Raw genomic sequence first — 13,737 nt, 5'->3', positions numbered from 1 at the left:
TGAATATACAAGAAGCCTACAGAACTCCAAACAGACTGGACCAGAACAGAAATACTTCCCGTCACATAATAATCAAAACACCAAATGTTCTAAACAAAGAAAGAATATTAAAGGCAGTAAGAGAAAAAGGCCAAGTAACATATAAAGGAAGACCTATCAGAATCACAGCAGACTTTTCACCTGAGACTATGAAGGCTAGAAGGTCCTGGGCAGATCTCATGCAGACTCTAAGAGAACACAAATGCCAACCAAAACTACTATATCCAGCAAAACTCTCAATCACCATAGATGGAGAAACTAAGATATTTCACGACAAAACCAAGTTCACCCAATATCTATCCACAAACCCAGCCCTAAAAAGGATAATAGGAGGACAACACCAATACAAGGAGGGAAACTTCACCCTGGAAAAAGCAAGATAGTAACCTTTCATCAAACCCAAAAGAAGTTAAGCAATCAAATTTAAAAAATAACGTCAAAAATGATAGGAAGTAACAATCACTATTCCTTAATATCTCTTAACATCAATGGACTCAATGCCCCAATAAAAAGACACAGACTAACTGAATGGATACGTAAACAGGACCCTACATTTTGCTGCTTACAGGAAACACACCTCAGGGTCAAAGACAAACACTACCTTAGAGTAAAAGGCTGGAAGACAATTTTACAAGCAAATGGTCTCAGGAAACAAGCTGGAGTAGCCATTTTAATATCAGATAAAATTGACTTTCAACCCAAAGTCATCAAAAGAGACTCTGAGGGACACTTCTTGCTGGTCAAAGGAAAAATACAACAAGAAGAACTCTCAATCCTGAACATCTATGCTCCAATTGCAAGGGCACCCTCTTTCATAAAAGAAACTTTATTAAAACTCAAAGCACACATTGCACCTAACACAATAATTGTGGGTGACTTCAACACTGCACTTTCCTCAATGGACCGATCAGGAAAACAGAAACTAAACAAGGACACAATGAAACTAATTGAAGCTTTGGACCAATTAGATTTAACTGATATATATAGAACATTCTATCCTAAAACAAAAGAATATACCTTTTTTTCAGCACCTCATGGTACCTTCTCCAAAATCGACCATATAATTGGTCATAAGACAGACCTCAACAAATATAAGAAGATAGAACTAATCCCATGCCTCCTATCTGATCACTATGGAATAAAAGTGGTCTTCAATAGCAACAGAAACAACAGAAAACCCACATACACGTGGAAATTGAACAATACTCTACTCAATGACACCTTGATCAAGGAAGAAATAAAGAAAGAAATTAAAGACTTTTTAGAACACAATGAAAATGAAAACACAACATACCCAAATCTATGGGACACAATGAAAGCAGTGCTAAGAGGAAAACTCATAGCCCTGAGTGCCTCCAAAAAGAAAATGGAGAGAGCATACATTACCAACTTAATGACACACCTGAAAGCCCTAGAACAAAAAGAAGCTATTTCACCCAGGAGGAGTAGAAGGCAGGAAATCATCAAACTCAGGGCCGAAATCAATCAAGTAGAAACAAAGAGAACCATACAAAAAATCAACAAAACCAGGAGCTGGTTCTTTGAGAAAATCAACAAGATAGATAAACCCTTAGCCAGACTGACCAAAGGGCACAGAGAAAGTATCCAAATTAACAAACTTAGAAATGAAAAGGGAGACATAACAACGGAAACTGAGGAAATCCAAAAAATCATCAGATCCTACTACAAGAGCCTGTACTCAACACAACTGGAGAATCTGGAGGAAATGGACAATTTCCTTGACAGATACCAAATACCAAAATTAAATCAGGACCAACTAGACCATCTAAACAGTCCCATAAAGCCTAAAGAAATAGAAGGAGTCATAGAAAGTCTTCCAACCAAAAAAAGCACAGGACCAGATGGTTTCAGTGCAGAATTCTACCAGACCTTCAAAGAAGAGTTAACACCAATACTCTTCAAACTATTCCACAAAATAGAAACAGAAGGAACACTACCCAATTCCTTCTACGAAGCCACAATTACGCTGATACCAAAGCCACACAAAGATCCAACAAAGAAAGAGAACTTCAGACCAATTTCCCTTATGAACATCGATGCAAAAATACTCAATAAAATTCTTGCCAACCGAATCCAAGAACACATCAAAACGATCATCCACCATGATCAAGTAGGCTTTATCCCGGGAATGCAGGGTTGGTTCAATATACGGAAATCCATCAATACAATCCACTACATAAACAAACTCAAAGAACAAAACCACATGGTCATTTCATTGGATGCTGAAAAAGCATTTGACAAAATTCAGCATCCTTTCATGCTTAAAGTCTTGGAGAGAACAGGAATTCAAGGCCCATACCTAAACATAGTAAAAGCAATATACAGCAAACCGGTAGCCAGCATCAAACTAAATGGAGAGAAACTTGAAGCAATCCCACTGAAATCAGGGACCAGACAAGGCTGCCCCCTTTCTCCTTATCTTTTCAATATTGTACTTGAGGTACTAGCTCGGGCAATTCGACAACATAAGGAGGTCAAAGGGATACAAATTGGAAAGGAGGAAGTCAAACTATCATTATTTGCAGACGACATGATCGTCTACCTAAGTGACCCAAAGAACTCCACTAGAGAGCTCCTACAGCTGATAAACAACTTCAGCAAAGTGGCAGGTTACAAAATCAACTCAAGCAAATCAGTGGCCTTCCTATACTCAAAGGATAAGCAGGCTGAGAAAGAAATTAGGGAAATGACCCCCTTCACAATAGCCACAAACAGTATAAAGTATCTTGGGGTGACTCTTACCAAACATGTGAAAGATCTGTATGACAAGAACTTCAAGACTCTGAAGAAGGAAATGGAAGAAGACCTCAAAAATGGGAAAACCTCCCATGCTCATGGATCGGTAGAATCAATATAGTTAAAATGGCCATTTTGCCTAAAGCACTATACAGATTCAATGCAATACCCATCAAAATCCCAACTCAATTCTTCACAGAGTTAGAAAGAGCAATTATCAAATTCATCTGGAACAACAAAAAACCCAGGATAGCTAAAACTATTCTCAGCAACAAAAGAAAATCTGGGGGAATCAGTATCCCTGACCTCAAGCAATACTACAGAGCAATAGTGTTAAAAACTGCATGGTATTGGTACAGTGACAGGCAGGAGGATCAATGGAACAGGATTGAAGATCCAGAAATGAACCCACACACCTATGGCCACTTGATCCTCGACAAAGAGGCTGAAAACATCCAATGGAAAAAAGATAGCCTTTTCAACAAATGGTGCTGGTTCAACTGGAGGTCAGCATGCAGAAGAATGCGAGTTGATCCATCCTTGTCTCCTTGTACTAAGCTCAAATCCAAATGGATCAAGGACCTCCACATAAAGCCAGACACTCTGAAGCTAATAGAAAAGAAACTGGGGAAGACCCTTGAGGACATCGGTACAGGGAGAAAGTTTCTGAACAGAACACCAATAGCGTATGCTCTAAGAGCAAGAATTGACAAATGGGACCTCATAAGGTTACAGAGTTTCTGTAAGGCAAAGGACACCATCAAGAGGACAGATCGGCAACCAACAAATTGGGAAAAGATCTTCACCAATCCTACATCAGATAGAGGGCTAATATCCAATATATATAAAGAACTCAAGAAGTTAGACTCCAGAAAACCGAACAACCCTATTAAAAAATGGGGTACAGAGTTAAACAAAGAATTCTCACCTGAAGAACTTCGGATGGCGGAGAAGCATCTTAAAAAATGCTCAACTTCATTAGTCATTAGGGAAATGCAAATCAAAACAACCCTAAGATTTCATCTTACACCAGTCAGAATGGCTAAGATTAAAAATTCAGGAGACAGCAGGTGTTGGAGAGGGTGCGGAGAAAGAGGAACACTCCTCCACTGCTGGTGGGGTTGCAAATTGGTACAACCACTCTGGAAAGCAGTCTGGCGGTTCCTCCGAAAACTGGGCACCTCACTTCCAGAAGATCCTGCTATACCACTCCTGGGCATATACCCAGAGGATTCCCCACCATGTAATAAGGATACATGCTCTACTATGTTCATAGCAGCCCTATTTATAATTGCCAGATGCTGGAAAGAACCCAGGTATCCCTCAACAGAAGAGTGGATACAAAAAATGTGGTATATCTACACAATGGAGTACTATTCAGCCATTAGAAACAATGAATTCATGAAATTCTTAGGCAAATGGATGGAGCTAGAGAACATCATACTAAGTGAGGTAACCCAGACTCAAAAGGTGAATCATGGTATGCACTCACTAATAAGTGGTTATTAACCTAGAAAGCTGGAATACCCAAAACATAATCCACACATCAAATGAGATACAAGAAGAAAGCAGGAGTGGTCCCTGGTTCTGGAAAGACTCAGTGAAACAGTATTTGGCAAAACCAGAACGGGGAACTGGGAAGGGGTGGGAGGGAGGACAGGGGAAGAGAAGGGGGCTTACGGGACTTTCGGGGAGTGGGGGGGGGGGCTAGAAAAGGGGAAATCATTTGAAATGTAAATAAATTATATCGAATAAAAAAAAAAAAAAAAAAAAGAGGATATTAATTAGCCCAGAAGCTCTGAATTCTCAAGGCACAATTAGCATATCAAATGATACCCAAGAAGAGGGAAGGAGAGGGCCCTGGTTCTGAAAAGACTTGATCCAGCATTGTAGGGGAGCACCAGGACAGAGAAATAGGAGGAGGGTGATTTGGAAATGGGTGGAGGGAAGAGGGCTTATGAGACCAACTGGGAGGAGAGAACCTGGAAAGGAGAAAGCATTCAGAATGTAAACAAAGAATATAAAAAAAATTTAAAAATTTAAAAAAAGAGTCATGTGATCCACAAAGAAGTTGTGACTCACTGTTTGAGATCATTGCCCTATGGGATCAATACAATATATAAGTTTTTATAATTGTTATCAGAAAGAAAAATAACAAATTTCAACATGATCCAGAATTGAAGAAGACATATTGGATATTAGTGATGGAAAATGATCAAAGCAAATACTTTATATCTCTCCTAGCCTTCATAACATAACCATTTGAACTTGGAATGAAAACTCTTTAATGGTTTCTTTCATGTTAGCCTTATATATTTCTCAACTTTATTTATATTTTTATTGTAAGAGGGATACTCACATTTGTTTAAAAACAAAACTCATATTTCAAGCATTAGCCGTTCAGCATTCACTGTTAGATGGTTTGCTCCTTCTTCATCTTTAGAACTAATACTGACGTGAACTGAGTGGAGCAAAACTATGGTACAGCTAAACCTTCTTGGCAAGGTGTTTGAGGGTTCTTTTTCCTAAATGTAATTTACTTTCTTTTACTTTGACTCACTTTTAGCTCTTGCATAAAGAATATTTCCATGGCAACAAATGCAACACATGGTAAACAAAGTATTTTATATTCTTCAAGTATTTCCACTATTAAAATACTATGCGAATCACAACTTGAAGGAGAAAGAGTGTCTCTGTACTTACGTCCTGATTGGTCATCTCCCAGTAGGGTCTCTCTCCATAAGATACAACTTCCCACATTACGATTCCATAACTCCAGACATCACTGGCAGAGGTGAACTTTCGAAAAGCTATTGCCTCTGGGGCAGTCCATCTGATTGGAATTTTGCCCCCCTAAAATTAAAAACACATACATGTGCATCTATGTAAATGTATGTATATATACATAAATATCAATACATATATATTCATATTCTTGCATACTTCAAGGGTATCTAGGGAAACTGTAGCTTCTCTGAGATCTAGAAAGAGATGTAACATTTTTAAGTGTATCTGTTTGACAGCAGGCAGTCTCTCTTCCCATCTCCCAGCCCATGAACACTTGTAGCCTAACAACTAATTGGCTGTCGGGAAGGTTTCTGCTATAAATTCTGTTTGACGCTTAGAAGGCATACAAGACCTACATCTCAATTATCGTGCTCAGGATGGCAATGCTGAGTAGGGGCGGGAGGCACTCAAGCACATCAATCAGGTGTATGCTGAGATTGGGAAAGTAAAGGACTCTAAATAAAAATAAAGGACTCTGCATGCCTTTTACTAAATTGCAGAATTGTAAGTGGAATGTCGCAGTTGTTAAATAAAACCCTGAGATCTTTAGCACTTTGTAAGACAAGCAGGAAAATTCTACATACTGAACACTGAAGGATATCCGTCTCTCATCATTGTTTTATTTCTGTAAGGCTTTGTTTTTTCTCCTCTTAACTTAATGGCATGCTTTTGGTTTTGTACAGTTACAATGTTGAACCTAAGAAATGCTATTGTTTAATCGAACTATTCAAAAGAGTATTGAGCTTAGAGTATTCAGAAAAAACGATTCATTTTAAAGTTTTTTTTTTCTGTCTACTTGCTAATGCATATCGAAAGAGAGAAATTTCCATTACAAGACCAAAACTTCCAAGAATTTTGAGAAAATAAGTTTAAGGTCATGAAGTAGTGAAACTTAGTCTTAATATATTTGTATAGACACATACTATAATATGTCTGGAATATTTTTTGAAATTGTTTTGCTAGCAAGTATATATAAAACCCTGCATCACACAAATATACATGACATGCTTATTTTATTTTGCTTCATTTTCACTTGTCCATTTATCTATTTATCTATTTAACTTTTTAATTTTTTTAATTTTATATTTTTGCTTATGGATATATGTGTGGGGTTGTACCGTGCACATGACTGAAGGTACTGAGGAGGGTCCTAGATCTCCCAGGCTAGAGTCAGAAGTGGTTTAAGTTGTTTGATGTACATGCTAGGAAGCTAACTCATGTTTAACTCATGTTCTTTACTAGAGCAGTATGTGTTCTTAAAAGCTGCCATCACTTCTGGTTGTTGACAAAATTTGTATTGCTTTACTTGAAATAGATTCTTGCTTTGTAGGCTAGGCTGGCCTTTAACAAAGCTTTGTAGGCTAGGCTCTGATCAAATTTCTTGTCTCAGTATACTAAGTTAGGAGTGGTACAAATTTGTTATATTTTGCATGTTATGATTACGTTATCTCTTCCATATTGTAGTTTATTGATCATGCCGACCTTCATCCATACATTGTTCCTCTGTTCATTTGAAAAATATGTGTGTATCAGTAACTTTTGAGATTCACGGATCTGACTATTTCTCATTACATATACTTTCTACAACTGCTGCCACACTACATTTGTAGAAGGCAGCCTGGAATGTATCAGGGTCTCTGGTGATTTTTCAAGGGCTGCTGCATAACACAGTGACAAGGACCTTGGAAAAATCTACTTTTAATTTAACTTAGACACCCACCCATCACAACAGCAATAGACTTTCCATAACCTCAATCTTGCATGGGCCAACTTATTAAGTGCAACTCTAACCCCAGGAGAGTTCTTAATTGAGTTTTCATTTAATGAGAGTAATAGTAGCAATAGGTGTAGTAGAGAAAAAACTTCTCATCAATTAATTCATTGATTTAGTGGAATGACCTTTGAAAGTCTTTGTTTGCTTAAACAGATTACTCTTGCTTTTTTTTTTCATGTTACAAGTCCTCAAAACTCCATGTGCCACAAGTCAGAGTTGTCAAAATGAAACAAGCTAGCTGTATAATCTATTAAAGAACTTTTTATTAGACACCTTTTTTACAGTATAATTTTATAAGGAGACATGGAATACACAGATTATAAATTAAGAATTAGAGATGGTGAATCTGTCATTCTGTATTGAAACAAAGTTAGTCCACTTGATCACTATAAGTATATCAAATACTTAGATGTTGAGGACATCCAAGGTGATAATATTGAAATTATTTGGATTTCCCTAAACATGTATTAAAAGGTTCAAATTGTAAAGGTGAAGCAAATAGTCTGTCCACAAATACTATTTTTATAAAAATAGTCATAGTTTTCCTCAGCTAATTTTATATCACATTATTTCAGGGAAGAATTTGTTTGCAATAAGCTGTATATTTATGATAGCTATTATACTGTGAATAGTAACCAATATTTCATAGATGTAGGCTTAGTAGTTATTGTCCATTGCAAGTCAAGCAGTGAGAGGTTTCAATAGCTCCAGAAAAATCAAAACTTTTAAAAGAGATGAAACTTGTTTTCCAACAACAAAAACTCAAGATCAAGAATAAAACACTTTTTAAAATTATTTCACAGTTGAGGACACCATAGTCCAGATATTTTTAAATTTCCAGTAATACTACTTATATGTCTTTACATGTGCATACATCCATACCTTTTTTTCATAAATACATCAAGTGAACATATATATTTTAATATAAGAAATTCCGCATTTAGTTTGAATTTTACTTTAAATACTTTATAACACCACACACACACACACACACACATACACACACATTGAATATTTGTTAATTTACAATTTCTGTTATTCTCGTCTGTCCTAGATAGGATTTTTATTGCTGCAATAAAACACTAAAACAACTTGGGGAGAGAAGGGTATATTTGGTTTATGCTTACACATCACTGCTCATCATCAACTGATGTCAGAGCAGGTACTCAAACTGGGCAGGATCCTGGAGGCAGGAGCTGATGCAGAGGCCGTAGACATATTCTGCTTACTGACTTGTTCCCTGTGGCTACTCACCCTGCAATTTATAGAACCCGGTACCACCAGCCCAAGGATGAGACCATCTATAATGGCTGGGTCCTTCCCCAAGAATTACTAACTACTGAAAAAAAAAAATCCTACAGACTTGCTTACAGCCCAATCTTATGGAAGCATTATTTCATTTGAGGTTCCCTCATCTCCAGTGACACTAGCTTTTGTTGTGCTGACATAAAACTATCCATCATAATAGCCTTAAAAAAATAAATAACTGATATTTGGAAAGTAAATATTTTCATTATATAAGTTTAATCTTTTAATTTGCTTGTACTAAAATAATGTAGAATTGGATTTCTATTCTCTCTCTCTCTTTTCTCTCATGTTTTCTCTGTGTGCTCTGGGCTTTTTTTGGAGGAATGCCTTTTTTGCTACTTCTTTTAACATCTTTAAAAATTAAATGACTCTAGTCTAGTGTGTGAGAAATGCATTCTGTTAGATCTTACCCTTGTGGTGTAGGCTGCCTCAGGATCATCTTCCAGTACCCTAGAAAGTCCAAAGTCAGATACTTTGCACACAAGGTTACTGTTGATTAAGATGTTTCTAGCAGCAAGGTCTCTATGCACGTAGCCCATGTCAGAAAGGTACTTCATTCCCGCAGCGATGCCTCTCAGCATGCCAACAAGCTGAATCACAGTGAACTGTCCATCGTTTTTCTGCAGAGACAGTGTAACATTATGCTAGTGGTACAGTTCACATGAGGAAAATTTGTAAAAAGCCTTCTTTCAATCTCCAAATTAATGTTAGCACATTTTCAAAATGCAAATGCAATTTCTACTCAAGGAGAATGGAAAACATTGGCAGACACAAACTTAACTGATTATGGTGATCTGTCCAAATGAAGCAAAGACTTTGAAAGTCCTTCAAAACTTCATTCAGTACACACACACACACACACACACACACACTGCAAATACAGGCATTTCAGAAAGATGATTTCAGTGGGAGAAAAAAGATAGTGTAATAGAATATGTAAGGACTTAAATTCATTACATACATAAGAGAAACCGTTAAATAATAAAAGTAAACATGTGTGTAGTTATGCTCTGAACAGAGCTGTAGATCAAAATCTACAGGAATTAAACAACTATGTTCAAATATGTTAAGGATATAATTTCCTTTATCAATATATATACAAGGCAAAGACTCTAGTATTATGCTTCCTATAAGGAGTATTATAGTAGCACTATAGCTCCCATAAGGATTTGTGTGCAATGGCAAAATAGCTTCAGAAAGAAACAAAAGCAAATAGCTTTAAACTAGCATAGCATGTTAATGGAAGTGTCATTGTTTCACAGAGAATTCTCAGAGTCTGATGATGGGACATCCATGAAACAGTTGTTTATAGTCATGCTGTCTTCTTGTAAGAATTTTCTATGTAATCCTCAAATATTACTTACCATAAACTACTACAAATATATATAAAAGCCATATACAGAAGACACATGAAAATGATACATTATTGCATATTCTATTCAATAGGAAAACATTTTGAGTTTTGACTTGGCAATATCTCTGATGGCATGTGAGTCTATAACACCAAAAATTACTTGCACACCAAGACTATGGGAACTTTTGTTTTGTTCAATTGAACTTACCAGTAATTTTTTCCCAATCGCCATTAATTGATTCGTTAGTTTATTTATAGGCTTTGACTTGCTGTTTTACTCATGCACTCCTAAAACATTGTCTTACTTAGGATGTATCCCTGGCTAGTCTGTATATCTCTATGTAGATCAGGCTATCCTAGAACTCACAGAGATCTATTTGCATTTACTTCTAGTGCTGCCCTTAAAAGTTTAACCAAACACACTCAGTTATGCTCAGTTTATATTTTGTGTTCTTATAGTTTTGGGGGTGAAGTGTCACTAGTTGTTTTAAATAAAGATTTTTTTTTTCTAATAATAAAAAGTAATAAGTTCATATTTAAATTTTTAAAATAGAGTATGAAGAAGAAATAATGGGTCATTCATAGTTGCACTGTGTTAGTCCCTAATTATTTTGACCTTAATAATTTCTATTTTTTTTTTTTAGGTTCATTTACTGCTTGTGTGCCAGCCTATCTTCTTTTGTCTGCGCTCTCTGCTTAATCGCTCTAATCATACGGTACATATAACTTTGTATGGTGTATGGTACTTCATCTTATATACTATTAAAAACAAAGAGTGTCGTTTAACAAGTTCCAGGTTGCTGTCCTTTATGGACCACAGCTTCTTTATCGTCAGACCTCAGAGAAACTTGACCAATTTTTTTAGCTGAGTACCAACCTTGGTTAATACTGAGTATACTTTGTGGACAGTTTCGAAAAAAAGCTAGCTATGTAGACTTGTTTGGGTAAAGGTGAAATGACCTGATCAAGTACAGGGCATTCTGCAGGGTGAGGAGAGCAGGGATAATTACTGACCCCTGGATGGGAAATTTCAACACTTTTTGGAAGTCTGTTGTTTATGTCAAACACATTAGATGCAATAAAGTTAAGTGAACTCATAAAGCTTATTAAGTAGCTTGAATCAACCTGAATAAACTGATGATGCAACCCTAAGAGACTGGAAAAACTGCAGCTGAAGAGATGTAAACCAGTGATAAGGTGGTATATTGGTGTAGCTTGGGGATTAAAATAGAAACTTTGCATAATAATGAAGCACAACAATAATCCCTCAGGGACTCTTTCCAAGTTGTCATCAATTTCATAACAGTCATTTCCCTCAGTAATAAGCAGCACCCACTATAAAGACCTAATAAACTTGCAGACTACATTTTACTCAGATATGAAAATCTTACATTACTTTACACAGGCTACTTACAAAGAAAGTGACTTGATATCAATGTTTAAAATCAGGAGGTATGCATATAACTGTCTTATCCCTGAAGCCCAGAATGCATGATTATATTAGCTATAATCTCAGGCTGACCACTTTTCTGTTAATCCTTTGAGGCATCATAATGCCTTACAGACTCCAGTTTGATACCTTCGGTCATGATCTGCGTGAACATTTTAGACGTGTTTTTTTTTTTCAGTGTCCATTACCATGCACATGGAAGGGTGGAGTACATCTGTATCACCCATTCCCGTACAAGGTACATAATAAAAGCTGGGAGGAAAGGATAGAAGACATAAAGGGTAAGAAGGGGCTGTGAAATGCAGTCTTTTGAACAGGATTTGGTCACAGCATTCATTGAATCATTGCAGTTTTCATATGAACAACATGGAATTATTCAATATTCTATCAAATATGGGGGAGGTATCAACAAAACCCCTTCCATCAGAACGAGGTCAGCCACTCAGATGCCCCAGGACTTCCAGGGACTAAACCATCAATCAAGGGGTACACCTGGTTCCAGCCAAAAATGTGGCAGAGGAATGCCTATTGGGTATCAGAGGGAGGAGTGGTGCTTGGCCCTGTGAAGGCTCAATAGATGCCCCAACAAAGGGGAGGAAGTGGGAATGGGTTGGGAGGGGGGCATATACTTGGAGGCAAGGCATGGGGTGGGAAGAGGGGCTGGGGGTTTGTGGAGAGGGGGGAAACTGGGAAACATTTTAGCATTTGAAATGTAAATGAAGATTTACATTCAATAAAAAATAACCTCTTCCATCTTTGAGCTGGAAAACAGACCATCTTCATCTTCTTCTACCTCAATATGGTAGCCACAGTCAAGTTGCACTTGCTTTAGAAAGTGATTTGCCTTTTCAGCTTATTTAAGCTATGCTAATTATTCATAGTGGCATAGTGATCTCTCTCTCTTTTTACACACACACATGCACACATACACTTACACACATATATAAACTTATATACACCAAACACATGCATTCATTCACACACACATGCACACACACACACACACATGACATAAACACACAACAATCTATTAGAATCAGAACTTGCTGGTAAGAAGAACAGGGTCAGTGTTAATAGAAGGTTAATAGAAAGTATGGGAATGAATAGGATCAAAACCATCATACGTTTATGAACCTATCGGAGAATATATAAAAATATTTCAAGATGTCGTGTATTTGTAGGACTTATATTTACTGTTTCCATTTTTTCTTGTTTCTGTCTGTTTCCTCTCCACATTTTCCTTCTTTTTTACTTTCTTTTTTATTTTTTCCTCTATTCATCCCAATTTTTATTTTGTTTAAAGTAATCATATACTTAAATAAAATTACAGGAGCATATAATTGGATTTGTATAAGTTTTCTGAATAAAAAATATACCATACAAATACCCTTTACTTGTGGCATATAATGGTGTGTCAAATTTATTTTGTATCTATTTAAACTTTTACCATTAAAGTTGCTCAATTTTAATTTCAATTCATGAAGAAAATATATATGGCAGTTGTCGGTAGCTACACTAAGGCCAAACCTTACCTTTAAAAATGTGTCTAAGGAGCCATTCTCCATGTACTCTGTCACTATCATCACTGGTTTACCTAGAAAGAAGCACAGTGGAGCCAAGTGTGGTGAGAGAGGATACATCCTTGGTTAAATATTTATATATTATTTTTCCATATAATGTTTTGATCATGTTTTCCTATACCTCAACAGCTCCCAGATCCTCCCTCTACTTACAGCTTTGTTTATTTCTCTTTCAGAAAACAACACCAACACCAAAGCAACATCAACAACAGAATCCCACAAAACTATTATCTACAAGATATAAACCAGATATATTAGCAGTCTCTATGTTTGTGTGCATGGTTGTGGTTGTGCACATGTAACCACATACATTCATTTCACCACTGTTGTTATATTTAACTGCATACACAAACATACATACATACACACACAAACATGGGTGTATGTGTGTGTGAACTTGTGTGTGAGAGTACAAGAGTACTTGGATTCATGTGTGTGGTCTAGAATTAAAAAGAATAACTATATAACATGGCTACAGCTCTTTTATTTATTCAACTAAGGCAAAGATGCTCTACTCTGGTTTATGTCACTGTGATAAAGGACTGACCAGAAGCAACTTGGGAAAATGTTCATTTGGTTTTATACATCCTGACCATAGTTCCACATAGAAAAAATTCATGTCAAGAACTCAGTCAGGATAAAGGCAGGAACTATTGAAGATAGGCATTTAATGGTTTGCTCCCAGGCT

General features: G+C 36.6%; 1 protein-coding gene across 9 annotated transcripts in view; it reads right to left on the bottom strand.

Moving 5' to 3' along the window:
* The window catches only part of Epha5 (EPH receptor A5), a 356,777-nt gene that overhangs the window by 28,235 nt on the left and 314,805 nt on the right, over nucleotides 1-13,737 (bottom strand). For all 9 annotated transcript variants that reach the window (XM_052198455.1, XM_052198457.1, XM_052198456.1 and 6 more), the window contains 3 exons: nucleotides 13,002-13,063; nucleotides 9,076-9,285; nucleotides 5,500-5,649 (listed from right to left, as the gene is read on the bottom strand). In XM_052198455.1, the coding sequence (XP_052054415.1) occupies nucleotides 5,500-5,649; nucleotides 9,076-9,285; nucleotides 13,002-13,063 (422 nt within the window). The remainder of the gene's footprint in view (nucleotides 1-5,499; nucleotides 5,650-9,075; nucleotides 9,286-13,001; nucleotides 13,064-13,737) is intronic.

Source organism: Apodemus sylvaticus, chromosome 11 (assembly GCF_947179515.1).
Source record: "Apodemus sylvaticus chromosome 11, mApoSyl1.1, whole genome shotgun sequence".
Taxonomy (NCBI): Eukaryota; Metazoa; Chordata; class Mammalia; order Rodentia; family Muridae; genus Apodemus; species Apodemus sylvaticus.
The sequence above is the reverse complement of the archived record's forward strand: the minus strand, read 5'-3'. Positions and strand labels throughout refer to the sequence as shown.